This window comes from Aotus nancymaae, unplaced genomic scaffold (assembly GCF_030222135.1).
Source record: "Aotus nancymaae isolate 86718 unplaced genomic scaffold, 86718_ANA_hifiasm-v0.15.2.pri h1tg000072l, whole genome shotgun sequence".
In the NCBI taxonomy this organism is placed as follows: Eukaryota; Metazoa; Chordata; class Mammalia; order Primates; family Aotidae; genus Aotus; species Aotus nancymaae.
This window is the reverse complement of record NW_026988487.1, coordinates 16,249,220-16,269,142: the sequence shown is the minus strand read 5'-3', so window position 1 is coordinate 16,269,142 and position 19,923 is coordinate 16,249,220. Positions and strand designations below refer to the sequence as shown.

At 36.5% G+C, this 19,923-nt stretch overlaps 2 protein-coding genes across 4 annotated transcripts in view; one reads left to right on the top strand and one right to left on the bottom strand.

The window, feature by feature from the left end:
- Positions 1 to 19,923, bottom strand: part of NF1 (neurofibromin 1) — a 309,766-nt gene that overhangs the window by 73,424 nt on the left and 216,419 nt on the right. The gene's annotated exons all lie outside the window — the stretch shown is intronic.
- Positions 7,455 to 10,144, top strand: OMG (oligodendrocyte myelin glycoprotein). Its single transcript, XM_012449283.3, has 2 exons — positions 7,455 to 7,618; positions 8,449 to 10,144. The coding sequence occupies exon 2, from the start codon at positions 8,455 to 8,457 to the stop codon at positions 9,775 to 9,777; it is 1,323 nt and encodes a 440-aa protein (XP_012304706.2). The 5' UTR covers positions 7,455 to 7,618; positions 8,449 to 8,454; the 3' UTR covers positions 9,778 to 10,144.

Below are 19,923 nucleotides of genomic sequence, written 5' to 3'. Positions count from 1 at the left end.
ATTAATACCTCAAGTATTAAATAAATACTCCAAGTTTGTGGGAACGAGAGATTAAAATGCATGATTGAGAATAGAGAAATTTTCTTCTTGGTTTCAATGGAAGCAGTAAAACAAACATGCTAAAACATCAAACTGAGGGTTTGGGTTAGGGACATTTACCCTGAAAAAAATATGAGGATGTATCATAAAATGTAAATATTTTCCTATCATGTTGAAGGAGGACAAATTTTAAAACTAGCATCTTTAAAAAGTTTCTTTATAAGCACCCCCAAAAAATCAAGTTTTATAAAGAAAAAATAAAGAAAATGAAGACTATGGCTTTCTTCTAAATATGGGTGATTTGGGGTTTTTTTTTGTTTGTTTGTTTTTTTAGGAAAAACGTTATCAAAACACAGATGATTCTCAACTTTTTACTAAGCTTTACTTTCTGACACTATCCATTTAAACTCTTAGGTCACCTTTCTTATGCAGAATTTCTTTACCCGTTATCTGACGCATCTGAGTTATTAGAGTAGGAATGGGCCCGATCTTTGTCAAAGTCAAAGTGGTCATCAGTCTGTGCTTTTGGCAATGCCAGCCTGTGTCTGCAGAAGTGCTCCTTTGCCCAACAAGCACATAACTCTTCCTCAATAGTCCCATCTAACTCCAGGGGAAACAAGCACTTAGAATAAAATGTGGTGGCCAGGCACGGTGGCTCATCCCTGTAATTCCAGCATTTTGGGAGGCCAAGGCGGGCGGATCACGAGGTCAGGAGTCCGAGATCAGCCTGGCCAACATGGTGAAACTCTGTCTCTACTAAAAACACAAAAAATTAGCTGGATGTGGTGGTGGGTGCCTGTAATCCCAGCTACTTGGGAGGCTGAGGCAGGAGAACTGCCTGAACCTGGGAGGCAGAGGTTGTGGTGAACCAAGATGGCACCAGTGCTCTCCGGCCTGGGTGACAGAGCAAGACTCTATCTTGGTGGGGCAGCGGGGGGGAGTGGTAGTCTCATTGGTAGCCCAGTTTTGGGGAATCACTTATAGTTTTGGGATTTTCAGAAGAGAACATAGCGTTTATTCATAGCACTGGTATTCGTGACATTAATAAAGCTCCATATTTAATAACAACCAGTAGGGTTTTGGACACAGGAATTTTATATACAATGTTTTTCCTATAATCCTTCAAGCCATCTCTACTGATCTTTAATATTTTTTTAATCTGTAGAAACACTTCCTTGAGCTTCTTACTTTTCCTGAATAAGCATACTTATTGTAATATTACACCTTCTGTCTTCTACATTAAAAAGTTTCTTTCATGTATTCTTCAAACTTAGTACTTTTTTTTTTTTTTGAGATGGAGTCTCAGTCTGTCACCTAGGCTGGAGTGCAGTGGCGCGATCTCAGCTCACTGCAACCTCTGTCTCTCGGGTTCAGGAAATTCTCCTGCCTCAGCCTCCTGAGTAGCTGGGACTACAGGTGCGTGCCAAAACGCCCAGCTACTTTTTGTATTTTTTTAGTAGAGACGGGTTTTCATCATATTGCCCAGTCTGGTCTGGAACTCCTGACCTCATGATCTGCCTGCCTTAGGCTCCCAAAGTGCTGGGATTACAGGTGTGAGCCACCGCACCTGGCCTAAACTTAGTACTTTTAAAGCTTATTTCCCCAGCGGCATTCTGGAGTTGAGAATTTCCTATTATTCTTTTGAATTTTAAGAATTTTTGTTATGGTAAATAAGATATAATGTTTTTATACTTGGCCAAGTCTTTGATATACCTTAAATCATAACCCTTCTCATTTTACATTTATGACAGTTACCTAATGGGCTCTTTCCACATTTTTGCCCCTTTTTACCACCTTCTTTCCTCAAAGAAATATAGGGGAAAATACGGAAATACCAATTTTTTTAGATAAAACGGGAGCTGATTAGCTGACCATAGTCTTGTCTGATATCTTTAAGTACTTTCAAGGTAGCTTTTCTCTTTCTGTTCTTTGTAAAACGGGACAGACTACTGGCAGCAGCTAGGTTTTTATGTTGTCTTTTTTCCTTTTTTTTTTTTTTTTAAATAAGAAATTCTATACTGGGGGAAGAATTCACATTTAACAGCATGTAATTTTCCCCATCGAGGTCAGTGGAAGCTAAGCAGCCAAACAGTGGCAATTATTGCTTAATCGACAAGAAAAAACACATGCTAATAAATACAGGACAGAAGAAAATGCTGGAACAAAGAACGTATTTTAGAGAAAAAAATTAAAGAACTAGGATCCAAAAGACAAAGTTTATTTCATGAATACTGCAAAAGAACAAGGCACAGGAGAATAAAAGGTAGATTAAACTTCACACCATATACTAGTGGTGCTCTTAACCAGAACAGCATTAACCATAGTCAGACACAACTCTGAAGACCATTTGGTTCAACTCCTTTTGTTTGTTAACTGCTAAGAAAACAGGACCAGAGAAAGCAAGTGACTTGCTTAGAAGTGATACTAAAAGTTGAGTTTGCTCCCTGACTACTGGTTCAACATTTTTTTCACAAATATAGGATCAAAGAGCACCTACGTCATGCATTGAAACAAAAATATAACACAAGTCTTCTATTTGGTGTGAGTGGTGAGGGACACAATGAATTAGATGAGGGTGATCTTTACACAATGAATTAGATGAGGGTGATCTTTACACAATGAATTAGATGAGGGTGATCTTTAACTGTTGTTCTTACTTAATTCTGATCAAAAAATAAAATAGCACCTTTGGGCACCTACACATAGTCATATACATTGTGGTACTGGTATATGACTAAACAGATCAATGAAACAGAAGAGAAAGTCCAGAAATAAATATCAAATCAGTGAGAACAAGCATTGGAACAACTGAAGAGATGTCTGGAAAAAGATAAAATTGGATCCATACTTGACACTATATTAGAATAAAACCAAGGAGCAGAGTTCTAAATATAAACCATGAAATCGTACAAGTAGTAGAAGAAAATATGAGTGAATTCCTTTATAATCTGGAAGTGGGAAAAAACCTTCCTAGCTGAGACTCAAAAACCAGAGACAATAAAAAGGGGAATCAATGTACATGAAATTTTTAAATGTCACACAAACACACACACACACCCCCCTCACCATAATAAAGCCAAAAGACAAATGGCAAACTGGAAAAAAAATTAAAATTTAAATCAAGACAAAAGTGCCAACACCTCTAAAATTTAAAAAGCTCCTAAATATGGCCAGGTACAGCTGCTCACACCTGTAGCCCCAGCACTTTGGGAGGCCAAGGCTGGCGGATCACAAGGTCAGGAGTTTGAGACCAGTCTGACTAACATAGTGGAACCCCGTCTCTACTAAAAATACAAAAAATTAGCCTGGTGTGGTGGCGGGCGCCTGTAATCCCAGCTACTCAGGAGGCTGAGGCAGGAGAATCACGTGAACCCAGGAGGCAGAGGTTGCAGTGAGCTGAGATGGCGCCATTGCACTCCAGCCTGGGTGATAGAGTAAGCTCCTAAATATGGGGCAGGAAGGGTAAGACCCAAAACACAACTTTTTAAATAGTGTAAAACATAAAAAAGAGTTACAGGAGAAAACACTTAAATGGACTTTAGAAACATATGTAAAGATATACACTACCCCTCGTAATTTTTAGAGAGATGCATTTAAAATAACACTGAGATATTTGCCTATCAGATGGACAATAAATCCCAAAGTTCAACAACAAAGTATACGGTGAGGCTATATAGAACTAGACACTCTGATACACCGTTGGTGGGACTGCAAAATGGTATAATCAATGGAGAGGAATTTAGTAATGTCTGGAAAAATTCCAAATGCATTTATCCTTTTATCCAGCAATCCTACTTCTAGGAATCTCTTTCAAAGATTTACTGGCAAACATATGAAATTATTTAGGTACAAGGGCATTCATTGTGGCATTATTTGTAATAGCAAAAGTCTGAAGAAAAAAAAAACAACAACAACAACCCAGATGTCCACAAATAGGGGATTGGTTGAAAAGGCCATGGTACATTCCCAAATGGAGTACTATGGATCAAAAAATGAATTAGACAGATACCTATATACCGATATGGAGTGATACTCAAGATACAGTAAGAAAAAAGAACAAGATGCATAACAGTATATATGTCACCTTTTATACAGAAGGGGGGATAAGAACATACCATACATACACTTAAATACGTATTTTTATGTTTTCGAAAAGAAATGTTAATGATATAATGAAAAGCTAATAAAAATAGTCATTAATAGGAGAAGGAAGGAAACAGGATGGAGTAGACAGAGAGCAAGATTTCTCTGAATACACCTTGTAATACAATTTTGACTCGTGATCCTGAAAAATTGAAAACTGAAACAAACTTTGTATCAAGTTGGTGATATAAAAATATACAGAAAATAATTATTTCACATTGCATTAGAACACGGAATTTACTATACACTCTTAGTGAAATAAAACAACAGAGCTAAGAAGAAATCTTAAACTTTATGCATTAGTCTATAATCTTACTGTAGCAATCAATACTGGTATTATTTTGAAATTATTGTTGAGATAATGCAAATAAGCAATTATGTCAATGATATTAGGAACAATGATTTATAGAAAATATGAGGGATAGAAGAACAAACTAAATCTTCCCAAGGAGGCAAAAAGAAAAATTCAAGATGAGAGACATTTTAGGAAATAATTGAGTTTTGGCAACAAGTCAGAGGCATAGAGAAAAAAAGGAATGAGGAGGTAGGAAAGAGACTGATTTACTTGGATTTTGACTTGGTAATTTCTTTGTTGTTATATCTTTCATGCTTTTAAAATATTTTATTGAGTACTCTCAGTTGTATTCAGCAGGAAAATCAGTCTAAATAGCCAACCATATTACCAAAAATAAACAATGTCTGACTCTCAACCATAGCAAATGTTATCTATAATAATGGAAAACTGAAACCACTGATTAACATGGGATAGCTATTCCCTGGCAGATGCTTTGTTATACCTTTCACAATGTTGGGGTAATATATCCTAGGGCACAAAAGAATATGTAAATTAATTTGCTGCTTAATCTAGAATGTAAAAGTTGCCTAAATAGCTATTACTGACCTAGACCAACTAATACAAAATGTAATGAGTCTGAATAATATTTAAAATAAGTTGTAACAAATATGCCTCTAAAAAACATTCTTTTTTGGAGTAACAGTAATATAGTATTATTTTAAGTATAAGAGATTATTACAATTCAAATATATTGAAATGCTCTTTTTTTTTTTGAGAATTTTCACTAATCTTTGAATAATATGAGGCAATTTGGTATGTCCCAAACTTGAAATGAGAAACACCGCCACTACTATTGTATCGGAATTTTCAATTATATGCAACAGAAACTAAACTTGATACAACCTAAACCCAAATTCATTTGAATCCGTCAACGAAGTAACATGTCCTTTCTTTCAAACAAAAGTACTGTTAAGTGTAATGAAAATGAGTAACTCTACTTCCACACTGACTCACTGAGATTTCCTAAAATTAAAAAAAGAGATTTAAGTGGTCAGTAAGTTGACCCTCAGTCATGTCTTTTGAAGTGCAAGTGTACATATGAGCTAAAATACAACTCTTAATGTCAATGGATTCCCTATTTTCACAATATTGCTGAAAGTAGCATTTCTTACTCATTACTTTTCAAGCACTATGATTGACGGCTGGTTTTCTAAATCCACAGAAAGAATCTCATTAAGAGTCCAACTGAACCCTCAAAGTAAAGTGGCAATAAAGCACCTAATCAACAATAAATTTTTAATGTTGCAAACTTTTAAAATGTAGATACTTTTCAAGGAATATTAGTTTTATAAAAAAGGTGGTTCCTATAGTTTCTCTTCTAAGAAAATAAACTTCAAATTTTACTATAATACATTCTATTTGTGGTATAAGCTAAATAATAGTAAATATAATTTAGAGAAAAACAAGATTTAGTAACAAGGCATAAAGGGATTTTCCTTATATATAATGTGTTAAATATTACTGGTTTTTAAATGGTGCCAACTTGGTAATGAAAATACCGTAACTGTCCAGGCGCAGTGGCTCACACCTGTAATCCCAGCACTTTGGGAGGCCAAGGCAAGTGGATCACCTGAAATCAAGAGTTCAAGACCAGCCTGGCCAACATGATGAAACCCCACCTCTACTAAAAATATAAAAAACTATCTGGGCATGGTGGTGGGCACCTGTGTAATTCCAGCTACTCAGGAGGCTGAAGCAGGAGAATCACTTGAACCCAGGAGGTAGAGGTTGCAGTGACTCCAGCCTGGGCAACAAGGGTGAAACTCCATCTCAAAAAAAAAAAAAAGAGAGAGAGAAAACCAGATCTTTACTTGCTTTTTAAGGTAAACCAGCCTTTCTGGAAATCAGATTTATGTTTTAACAGGTTTACACAAGCAGGCCACTAAAGAGTGGAGCACAATTTATCATAAATCTGATCTTATTTTATAAAACTCATGATGAAAATTTTTCCTTTTACATTATTTCATGTTATTTTAAAACTATAAACTACTTTCCCAGAAAGATGAAATGTGAAACACTCTGAAATCATCTGAAATTGATATTGCTATTCTTAAAAAAGAAAATCAAATAAATGGTCATTCATACAGTACCAAAAATGTCTTTGGAAAAAACAATACTCATATTCACTTACCACCCAAAGTTTCATAAGGAAAAAAACTTTAACCCCAAATATATAAAATAAAATGCTTATTTTACCATAGGAACTGATAATTTAAAGTATAAGATGCTAATTTTCAAATGTATCCTGGCTTGTGTCTAGCCTTGGTCAAATGATCCTTTGTATCAGAAAGATAAAGAGAAAATAATCATATTTCAGTACTTCTATATATCCTAAAAGGGAAGATGGAACATTTAAGGAGTTGATAAATTTGAAAAGCTGATTAAACATAATAATCACCATGTTGGGGGAGGACACAAAAATCATAAAACAGATTTTTATAGTGTTAAAAAAGTGACATGGGAATTATACCATTTTAGAAAGGAATATAAAAAGGCAGGAGTTAAAAATAGTGGGACTAATATAATAGAAAACCATCCATGAGGAAGGTCAAATTAATTTTGGTAATTAGAATAAAGAGTAAAAAGAATAATTAGTAATAAATTGAATTTATTAGTAAAAAGAATAAAGAGTAATTAGAATAAAGGTAAAAAGAATAAAGAGTAGAGGTATTTAAAATAATCACAGATTCCTAATGAGGCAAACGTTAAAATATGGAACCCAATCTCAGACAAATACATAGAAACAAGTAAAGGCCAACTCTAATGTGCATAACGTATCCCATCCTATAACAAATCAGATATATAGGTATGCCTAATGCCATAAATTGAAAAAAATTGTCCATTTTGTTGCGTGTGCACCTCTTGCCATAAATTTGAGTCAGCACCAACGACAGCTCTGCAGTCCTCCTATGTGGTACTGATCAGGTGGTTGCAGAGCTTCAGCTCACAGCAACACAATGCAGCTGAGCAGGCAAGCACAGCCCACAGCCAGAAACAGTTCCGACTCTCCAGAACAAGACGACCTTTAAGCTTTAAGTTTCCTGGAGAAAATGAGATGCTGATATTGAAGACGACACTACGGTAAGCTGTTATTTAAATCAGTAAAAGACTGACTTTAGAATATTTTTCCTTTTTCTTTTTTTTTTTTTTAAGAAAAAGTCAACGTTAGGATTGAATATGTATTCAACAGCAAGTGCATGCACCAGAAATTTGCTGCAGTGTCAGTTGAGGGATATTTTTATTATATTCATTCACTTTGTAAATATACATATTGTTTTCCTTTAAAATGGGCACTGAAATATACAGAAAAAAACCACTTCATAAAATGTGAGGTTTATAGGTACTGTGTAGGTCTATATTTTAAGTGCCTTTTACAAAGATACATTTATCCTAAAAACAAAGATAAAATTTCAAAGAACTGCTTTAATATCTAAATAAAATCTCACCCTATACACACACATTGAATTACATTACTGCAGAGATTTAAAAAAAGAGAGACACGACAGCCATTTTTTCTCATCTGAGTAAGAAAGCATATTATCAAAAATAGTAATAGCTTAAGACTGCAACTCTTTATTTGCAAAGAATGCTATTTTTATCATATTAAGGCTCTAGAAAGATAAATAAGAAAGAAAACAGTTAAAAAAGGGGGAAGGGGGAGAGAGAAAATAAAGAAGAAAATGCAGGAGAGAGTAGGGATAGAGTCTCTCTCTACCACATAGCCCAATTGAAGGATTAAGCATTTGGACTATAAATGAACGGGAGCTTTGTTAGTTTAATCACTGGAACAATTATAAAAGGACTCAACAACAACGAGGTTTATTGAAAATTTTGCCTAATGCTAACTGACCCGTGCAGATGCCTAAACTGTATTTGCATATTAAAAGAAGGGTGTATCTGTTTGTTTCTAGGCTTTGATGGAATATCAGATATTGAAAATGTCTCTCTGCCTGTTCATCCTTCTGTTTCTCACACCTGGTATTTTATGCATTTGTCCTCTCCAATGTATATGTACAGAGAGGCACAGGCATGTGGACTGTTCAGGCAGAAACTTGACTACCTTACCATCTGGACTGCAAGAGAATATTATACATTTAAACCTGTCTTATAACCACTTTACTGATCTGCATAACCAGTTAACCCAGTATACCAATCTGAGGACCCTGGACATTTCAAACAACAGGCTTGAAAGCCTGCCTGCTCAGTTACCTCGGTCTCTCTGGAACATGTCTGCTGCTAACAACAACATTAAACTTCTTGACAAATCTGATACTGCCTATCAGTGGAATCTTAAATATCTGGATGTTTCTAAGAATATGCTGGAAAAGGTTGTCCTCATTAAAAATACACTAAGAAGTCTCGAGGTTCTCAACCTCAGTAGTAACAAACTTTGGACAGTTCCAACCAACATGCCCTCCAAACTACATATCGTGGACCTGTCTAATAATTCTTTGACACAAATCCTTCCAGGTACATTAATAAACCTGACAAATCTCACACATCTTTACCTGCACAACAATAAGTTCACATTCATTCCAGACCAATCTTTTGATCAGCTCTTTCAGTTGCAAGAGATAACCCTTTACAATAACAGGTGGTCATGTGACCACAAACAAAACATCACTTACTTACTGAAGTGGATGAAGGAAACAAAAGTCCATGTGATAGGGACTCCATGTACTACCCAAATATCATCTTTAAAGGAACATAACATATATCCCACACCTTCTGGATTTACCTCAAGTTTATTCACTGTAAGTGGGATGCAGACAGTGGACACCATTAACTCTCTGAGTGTGGTAACGCAACCCAAAGTGACCAAAATACCCAAACAATATCGAACAAAGGAAACAACGTTTGGTGCCACTTTAAGCAAAGATACCACCTTTACTAGCACTGATAAGGCTTTTGTGCGCTATCCAGAAGATACATCCACAGAGACTATAAATTCACATGAAGCAGCAGCTGCAACTCTAACTATTCATCTCCAAGATGGAATGGTTACAAACACAAGCCTCACTAGCTCAACAAAATCATCCCCAACACCCATGACCCTAAGTATCACTAGTGGCATGCCAAATAATTTCTCTGAAATGCCTCAACAAAGCACAACCCTTAACTTACGGAGGGAAGAGACAACCACAAATGTAAAGACTCGATTACCTTCTGTGGCAAATGCTTGGAAAGTAAATGCTTCATTTCTCTTAATGCTCAATGTTGTGGTCATGCTGGCTGTCTGAGGGTCTGCATTTTCTGAACCTACTGAAAGCACTCCTCCCTGATGTACAGTTGGGAAAATATGTCCATATCTAACCAGTGATTCAAGCTATATTAAGTATTCAAGAAAGCCAGTCTTAACATTTCTGACTGTGATGTAACTGAAGTAACTTGTCTTAAATAAAAGAAATGCACAATGTCTTGGTACTTGCTGCTATTTTACTGTCTTAATTAAGTAAACTAATGAGTTTCTTTTTTAAAAAAAAATGTTTTCTTTTTAAGGCTTCAATTTACTGCACAAAATATAAAGCATCTAAACTTTAATATGTATTTTATGTATGTTTACACTGTCAAACATCTGGGAAAAAAATAAAAGGTCTATGCTCGTAACTCTGTCATTTGGCTTTCTAGTCATATCAACTTTAGCAGAATCAAAATGACCTCATCATTTTTGTTCTAGGGTACCTTGGTAAAATCTTTAAGATAAATAAAATAGTGGTAGTATGCAAGGATTTTGTCACTGAAGTAAAACCACAGCTGCCACCCCATGAATGGTTATGCTACAACATTATTTTACAGACAAGCCATAATTGTTTTAAATCTAAATGATGTCCTGCTTCTGAGGAACTCTTGGCTACTTTACAGATTATATAATGGACAAAAGCTCTTCAAAAAGCTAGAAGACACTAGGCTTTGCATTTTAATAAGAAAAGCTTAACGGTTTTGTTTTTGGATGTAAGAAAAATGTTAAAAACATAATGAAAAAATTTTTAAATGTGTAAAGAAGTAGTTTTAGTGCAGATTTAACACACCATTAATGGAAAACTTAAATATTTACAAAATCAAAATCCTACTACATGAAGGAGAAGGAAATTTATCTTTTGCAAATCAGAAATCAGAATGTGACTTATCTTAATTAAAAATAAGATTAGCTTAAGAATAAAATCATTGAGTCTGACAAACTTGGGCAGTACTGAGGAAGGAAGTGAGAAAGGAGAGAGGGAAAGGTTTTAAAAGGGCATTTGGTGCTACAACCAGGTGGTGAACCCAACAAAACAGACTGAGGACTAAGGCTAGGCATGGGACAGATCTTGACACTCCAAATCAAACCACCCTGGAACTCCAACTGGAAGAAAATCACTGAGAAATGTTCTACAAATATAAAAAAAGCCACCTTATGAATTAGTGACAAACACAAGAAACATCCACAAGGCCGAAAAAGAAGTCCTGAAATAGGATAGATTAAAATGCAAGATAGCATAACTAAGATGGGTGAGATACAAATGTGGTATTTAATTTGTGAGACATATGGCAGAATCTCATTTCAAGAATTTCTAGAGGTGGGAAAAAATACAGAAAGGAATTTTTGTGTTCCTTCCTAAAAATTTTTTAAAAATTCAGATAGCCTTCATTTCTGGTTTAGGAACATTTCTATTGAGAGAGAGAGGAAAGTAACAACATTCAAATGTGTTCTTTAATTATTAAGGACCAGGATTATGGAAAAATTATCATTATGCTTCAACAAAACAGTCCTCTTCTATGCTGTCTAGTACAGTGGCTCTTGAACATTTTTCTGCCCTAGCAAATCTGATTGGCTCACTCTGCCAGGGAATCTTGCCATGAAAAAACAGGATTATTTGAAAAAGTCCCCTAAATGATTTTAAAATGCATTACTTCTCTGTATGGGCAAGCTATCTCTATCTTCTCCTAAACACTGATTAGCACCTTCACCATCCATGATAGGGACTAATTGCTTAGATAATGCCTACTCTACCACATACGTGTATCTTATTTTAAAAAACATGTATACCAACTTCCACAGATAGTAGGTTTCTTAGAGGCAATCGTCTTTTCCTCTGAGGGTACCAGTAATTCAATGCTGTCTTAGAATTCCTAGGGGGAAAAGTGATAAGAATGCTCTTACTGCATTGGGAGCATTCTTATATGTCTGTGGATTATGTCAATCCTACAGACATGTCTGCAAAATGCAGAGTCAAACTTGGTAAATTTGTAAGTACAATATATGGCTACTACTCAGACTCTAAGTCCTTAGACAGAAGTATTATCTAGCCTTAAAGGACAGCTGACCCTTGAACAACATGGGTTTGAATGGCACAGGCACACTTACACGTATTTTTTTTCAAGCAAACACAGATTGAAAATACCGTATTTGTGGGATGTGAAATCTGCATACTGTATAAAATAGGTTCCATATGGAAGCAGGTTCCACAGGGCCAATTTTGGGATTTGAATATGTGCAGATTTGGGTATACATAGAGGTCTGGTAACCAATCCCCCAGATATACTGAGGGACAACTATAATTAGCATTTCCTTCCAAAGAAATTGTATTCTTATTATTAATGGGAAAAGGCTCATTATCTGCCATTAAGTACCACTCTATTACTGGCTCCAGAAAAATTTCAAAATGCATTAGTCCTCAGCATCTATCTCTCAAGCTCATCAAATATGTATGCATATGTGTACAGATACACACACCCCTATACACGCATATATCTATATTTATCTCCACCCATCCATCCCTAAAGCTTGGCTCTACTTTACAGGCAACTTGCCTCTGCCACTTCTCAGGTGTGTGACCATAGACAAGTTATTGTGGTCTACTGTGCTCCAAGTCACAGTTTCCTCATCAATAAAATGGTCTGGCAGAACTTACAGTGTTTTTTTTTTTTTTTTTTTCCTGGAGATTAAATGACATAATTCACATAAACCCTTCACAGTGTCTTGGCCCACCCACATTCTTAGATACAGTAATGTTGTTGTGAGGATTATTATCACATCTGTATGTTCAAACCCAGTGCTATGAGAACTTCCCATATATGGCAATATTTCAGCTCTACGCACCGAGAGCAAGGGAATGCAAGGATGTGCTTGCTTTAGTCTCCTCCCTGCTAGAAACCAGGTTTAGGTATCAGTGAAACAGGGACCCAGAACAAAGTCAGAAAGACATTCACTCGTCACAACAGAATGAGAAAATGGCTTCTACGGCTAACTTAAAAGATCACAAATATGTGCTATTCAATATCTTCCATAATGATGCTATAAAACAACAGCAAATTCCTTCAACACCAAAAATGTCAGACAAGAGTTAACCTAAAATCTTTTATAAAATTAGTCCTTATAAAATATATTTTAAGAACTAGATAAAAGAATGTATTACACACTACCACCCAACATCATGCTGGTGAAAAGTAACTTAATATTTCTATTAAAATCACAATCAAAACAAGGCTGCCCACTATTGTCAATCTTTTTAACACTATTTGGGAAATTCCAAAACAAACAAACAAAAAACAGAAATAACAGATATTGGCAATCGAAAATTAGAAAATTATGGAAAATATACAATGTCAACAAATAACATTCACATGAAATATGCAGGATCAAATGAGGAAAATCTGAAAAACATTAATGAAAAGTATAAACTAAGACTTGATGCAGATGACAAACTCAGGTCTCTCCATTCATTCATTCGACTCAACAAATATTTAGTCAGCACCTGGAACACACCGAACACTAAGGTACTGAGGACTTTGATGGGATACTGTAAAGCTGTAATTATTTCCAGTATATTTTATAGATTGAGCCAATTCTGAAAAAATATTCCAATGAGAAACTTTTTGGAATCTTAAGTTCACTCAGAAACATAAGCATAGAAAGAATAAGCAAGAATAGAAAAAGAAATAAACAGCACAGTTATATAAGCCTTTTAAAAATTTTTTTTTCTCTTTTTTTTAGACGGAGTCTTTCTCTGTCATCCAGGCTGGAGTGCAGTGGTGCAATCTTGGCTCACTGCATCCTCCACTTCCCAGGTTCAAGCAATTCTTCTGCCTCAGCCTCCTGATTAGCTGGGACTACAGGTGTATACCACCACACCCAGCTAATTTTTGTATTTTTAGTAGAGATGGGGTTTCACCATGTTGGCCAAGCTGGTCTTGAACTCTTGACCTCAGGTGATCTGCCTGCCTTGGCCTCCCAAAGTGCTGGGATTAGAGGCGTGAGCCATAGCACCTGGCCGATATTAGCCTTTCTTGAGAGAGAAACATATATCTGTCATAATAATTAGGATAGAATGACAGTGGCATAAAAATAGAAAGATAACCACAATATAGAGACAATAGCACAATTAGAGTACGAGGCACACAGAAGAACTGAATATACAACAGAGCTTTACTCACTAACTGTGTAACTTCAGCAAATTAGGTCTCTGCCTCTATTTCCTCACAGGGCTGTTGTGAGAAGAAAATGAGATAATATAGATAAAGTGTTTAGAACAGCACCTAGCACATAGTAAGTTCTCAAACACTGTTACCTTTATAAAGAAAAACCAGAAACCAAGGGGAAGGGAAAGACTCAATAAATGATGATGAGGACATTGGAAAAAAGTTCAGTTTAACACTCACTTCATGTGATACACCAAGAAAGTGAAAGAAAACATTAGTGAGGAAGTCATAAAACCAGCAGTAGAATTTTAAAATATTTAGAAGTCTTCTGATGGAAGGCTATTTGTTTTAATTAGAAAAAAAAATCACCAAGAAATCAATAGATTTGTCTATACAAAATCCCCATTATGCTGAAGCAATCAGCCTGATAAAAATATTCAAGTAAAATGCTGTAAAGGAGAGGTTGTTAATCAGGAGATCATAAAATTGATGAGAAAAAAATCTTAAAATTTGCAATGAATAAATGGGCAAAGGACATAAAAAGAATGTTTACAAGATATAAAACACTGTGATTAATACATGGGAATATGGTCAACCACATAATTGAGAAATGCAATAAAAATGTGTTATTTCTCACTATTAAAATAGCAAGCAATTTTTTTAAAAAAGTAACAAAAACCAATGATGGGGAAGGTATAATGAAATGGCCACATTCAAGTATTGGCACAACTCTTTTGGACAGCAATTTGGTGATGAAATTTAAAAAAAAGTAAGATATTTTAACTTTTGTCTACAGTTAAGGTATTTAACCTTTTTCCTATAGGTAAATCACAGCACTATTTCTAACAAGAAAAATGAAACAATGATAAGTATCCACCATTAGGAAATTAATGACAACCCACTGACCAGAATATGTGGCTGATAAAAATATTTATGAAGAGTTTTTTAAAGTGTGAAATGTGGAAAATGCAAATATTAGAAAAATAAGAAAAATAATAGGATATAAATATACATAGAACTACGTATTAAAAAGTAACAAAAAGAAACATGCCAAAATGCTAACACTGTAGACCAAGCATATTTTATTACCTGCCTTGTCCTTAAAAAATGCAAGAGATCTAAGAAAAGAACTACTGAAATGTCTAAGGCATCTAGACTGAGTAAGAAAACAAGAGAAATAAGAAGACACAAGATGAACTGTGTACCAACACTTCCCCTTCAATAATTTCTCATATCTCAGAATAAAATCTAAATGCTTTTTTGTTTCTTGAGCGGAGTTCCACTCTGTTACCAGGCTGGAGTGCCGTGGCGCAATCTTGGCTCACTGCAACCTCTGACTCCCTGGTTCAAGTGATTCTCTTGCCTCAGCCTCCCGAGTAGCTGGGATAACAGGCACATGCCACACGCCCAGCTAATTTTTGTATTTTCAGTAGAGATGGAGTTTCACCATGTTGGCCAGGATGGTCTCAGTCTCCTGTACCGGTGATCTGCCCACCACGGCCTCCCAAAGTGCTGGGATTATAGGTGTGAGCTACCACGCCGGGCCCTAAACTCTTAATATGGTTTACTGCATGATCAGGCCCTTGCTTCCCTTTAGAATATCATCTTACAGTTTTCCAGCTATCTAACATTTTATAGTTCAAACAACTGTCTTCTGTTCCTCAATCACCATGCTTCATGCCACCAGGCTTTCAGAGATGCTGCATGTTCTCTCCCTCTTGCCTCTCAAACCCTACTCATTCTTTTGATTTCAGCTTAGACATTCGCTTGCCCCTAGAACTTTGTTTTTTTGACCATCTTTATATGAATTTATAAATAAAAGAATTAACATAGATCAAAGATGTGAGTAGTGGTCTACAGTGATCTACTTAGGACAGACCAAGTCAAACCTGCTAATCTGATTCTAGAGTCTAAGTCTCTTTCATTTATTTCAAAGTTATAACTCAAAGTCCTGAGAAAAGAGAGATCAAAGAAAAGGTAAAAATGAGGGAGGATTTGGCTAGGCTACTACTTGTCATATAAGAAACTAGTTCTGGGCCAGGCACCATGGCTTACGCCTGTAACCCCAGTAATTTGGAAGGCCAAGGTGGGTGGATCCCTTGAGGTGAGAAGTTTGTCGAGACCAGCCTAACCAACATGGTGAAACCCCATCACTACTAAAAATACAAAAATTAGCTGTGTGTGGTGGCAGGCACTTGTAATCCTAGCTACTCGGGAGACTGAGGCAGGAGAATCGCTTGAACCCAGGAGGCAGAGGTTACAGTGTGCTGAGATCATGCCACTGAACTCCAGCCTGGGTGACAAGTGCAAGACCTGGCCATCCCCACCTCCCCGCTGCTTGCAAAAAACAAAAAACAAAACAAAACAAAACAAAAAACTAGTTCTGGGCAATGTGGAGTTATCTTTGGAACAATTCTAAAGAAACGTTAATTCTGGTACCTGTGAACAATTCAGTAGAGAAAATTGCTCAAGGGAAGTTAGCAGAGAAGTGGAAACAAGTGTCACCTTCAGGTGTTAACATGTTAAGCAGATTGGTAAGTTTCACACTTAGAAAACTGTGCTGCAAAGTGAGGTCTTTAAGAAGCTCAACTTTTAAGAAATGCCATTTTGGTTCAACAGCCCCAAGTTTGTTAAACATATTCAAGAGCCAGGTGAGACACATGCTCAATACGCTCATTTATCCTAATCTAGAAAACCTGGCCTGAGATTCTGACTCTGAATTTCTTGAAAGTTATTGATGAGCCCAGGAGCAGCGGCTCATGCCTGTAATCCCAGCACTTCGGGAGGCTGAGGCGGGCAGATTGCTTAAGCTCAGGAGTTGGGACCAGCCTGGCGAAACCCTGCCTCTACCAAAAAATGTAAAAATTAGCCAAGTGTGGTGGTGTGTGCCTGTAGTCCCAGCTACTTAGGAGGCTGAGGTGGGAGGATGGCTTGAGCCCAGGAGACGGGGGTTACACTGAGCTGAGATCATGCCACTGTACCCTAGCCTGGGTGACAGAGCCAGATCCTGTATCTCTCTCTCTCTCTCTTACACACACACACACATATGCAGTGATGGATGAGATCAAAGCACAGAAATTAAACATACATACACACTCACTAAAAACAGCAAAACCGCTTCGTTCTTGTCTGATCAAAATAATTCTAAGCATATTTAAACCACATGGTGGTTTAACAGCAAAAGCATGACATAAAGTTTATCACCTATCATGTGTGTTTTTACCTTGGGCAGGTAATTAAATGTGTCCTCTGACAAAAAATACAGTTAAGAACATATATTCCAGAAGGTGTTTTAAGGAATAGATTAGAACATGTATATTAAAGCACTCTGTGGGTGCTATACAACCATTTTAATGATTATCCTTTGTATAAGAGATTCTCAAGTAATTAACAAGATTAGAAGTGAAAATGACTGGAACAGTAATAGTAGTTTCCCATATATCTGCCCTCTTGAGTTATGCTTCAAATAATTAGTTTACAAGGTTTGTTATTTATCCCCTGGTAAAAATTATTTAGCAGTAAAAAATTAGATGTCTGAATATTTCACATGAATACTTAAGCTTAAGGATCAATAAATCTAATGAAACACTTATACCAGGAAACGCAGTTTTTCAATTTGTGTTATTCTGTTGTCCATAGTCACAGATGAAACACACTGAACGCTTCTGGAAGGCTGACGGAATTCAAATAAATTCCCTGTCAAATGCTTGCCTCAACAGAAAATAAACTAAGATTTAATAGCTTTTCATTGAGAAAGAAGAAAAGCAAAACATAAGTAAGGGAAGACAAGGATGCCATACACCACAATAACCACTGGGAAAGCCCTAATTTGCCATCCAAAGCCTCAGCGACCACTATCACATCTGAGATATCATGTATAAGAGCAACTGGCACACAGCCACATCCATTTATCAGTTCTATTATTTAGACATTAAATACTCAGCTGTATTTCCTCATACCAATGACAAATAATCTAAGAAAGCAAACAATTGTTTCACCTTTTTATAGGGTCTAAAATTTCCTAATGGTATGGCTTTTCTATAAGATCACCTGACATTTTTTTTGCTTTAACAAAATATACCTGGATGAAGTATTATGAGTCTTTTGCCCTGACTTTAAATTCTACAAAAAAGCTGCACATCATTAAATATGAGCTTAGAGACACCTTGTAAAAACTAAAGTCTCTTTAAAACATATTAAAATAGGCCAGGTATGGTGGCTCATCCCTGTAATACCAGCACTTTGGGAGACTGAGACAGGCAGATCACCTGAGGTCAGGAGTTCAAGACCAGCCTGGCCAACAAACCCATGTCTCTACTAAAAATACAAAAATTAGCTGGGCGTGGTGGTATGCACCTGTAATCCCAGCTACTCGGGAGGCTGAGGCAGGAGAATCATCTTAACCTGGGAGATGGAGGCTGTAGTGAGCCGAGATCATTACACTGTATTCCCGCCTGGGCAACAGAGCAAGACTGTCTCAAAAAAATGGCTGGGCACAGTGGCTCACTCCTGTAATCCCAGCACTTTGGGAGGCCAAGGCGGGCGCATTACCTGAGGTCAGGAGTTCGACACTAGCCTGACCAACATGGAGAAACCCCGTCTCTGCTAAAAATACAAAATTAGCCGGGTATGGTGGCGCATGCCTGTAATCCTAGCTACTCGGGAGGCTGAGGCAGGAGAATCACTTGAACCCGGGAGGTGGAGGTTGCGGCGAGCCGAGATTGCGCCACTGCACTCCAGACTGGGCAACAAGAGTGAAACTCCGTCTCCAAAAAAAAAAAAAAAAAATTAAAATTATTTAAAGGATCAAGTAAACACTTGAAACTAGTAAAAATATTCATATATTGAGTTGACTATAAACTGATTTTAAATTTAAACATAAATGTCACACATGATACACCTCATTTTCTGTATATTTCTTCAAAGTAGACACATTGGGTAACTATACTTTTATTCTAGTGATACCATCATTACTGAAAACAACTCTGGGGCTGTTCCTTTGAAATATCACTGAAAGCTAGTTTATAAGTTACATAAGAAAAACTTTTTTTTTTTTTTTTAAAAGACAGGGTCTCAATGTCACCCAGGCTGGAGTGCAGACTTGACCTCCTAGGCTAAAGTGATTCTCCCGCCTCAGCCTCACGAGCAGCTGAAACTACAGGCTCACGTCACTACTCCACTAATTTTTTGTAAAGATAGGGTTTCACCATGTTGCCTAGGTTTGTCTTGGGCTCCTGGGCTCAAGCAATCTGCCTGCCTTGACCTCCCAAAATAGTGGTGAGATCCTGTCCCAAAAAAATAAAAAACAGGTAATTAGTTTTAATACTATCATTGAATGATTACATACAAAACCTAGATTCTCTGTATATCCAGATAAAGACATCTAAGACCTAAAAGTTAAAGTTCAAAGTGCGAACAGAAAATTTATACTTCAACATGGCCATTGTTAAACAGTAACAGAATTGACTAAGATTTAGAAAAGGAGGAATTTATCAAAATTTGTCTAGAAAGACAGACAATACCAAGTGTTGGGTGAAGATGTAGAGTAATTAGAACTCTCATTCACTACTGGTGGCAATGTAAAATAATGCAGCTACTTTGGAAAATCATTTGGCAGTTCCTCAAAAGTTAAACACTGAGGTACCATATGACTCAATTCCACCACTAGATACGTATCTAAAAAACCTGAATGCATATGTACACGAAAACTTACATATTATATGAACACAATAGAATATTATTCAGCTATAAAAATGGATAAAGTTCTGATACATGCTACAACATGAATCTTAAAAATATTACATACAGTAAAAGAAGGCAATCACAAGAGTACATATTACATGATTCCACTTACATGAAACACCTAAAATGTGTAAATCCATAGAGACAGAAAGCAGATTAGTGGTTGCCAGGGGCTGAGGTGGGGCAGGAAGAAAGGGGAGAGTGACTGTTGATGGCTATGCGGTTTCTTTTTGGGGTGATGAAAA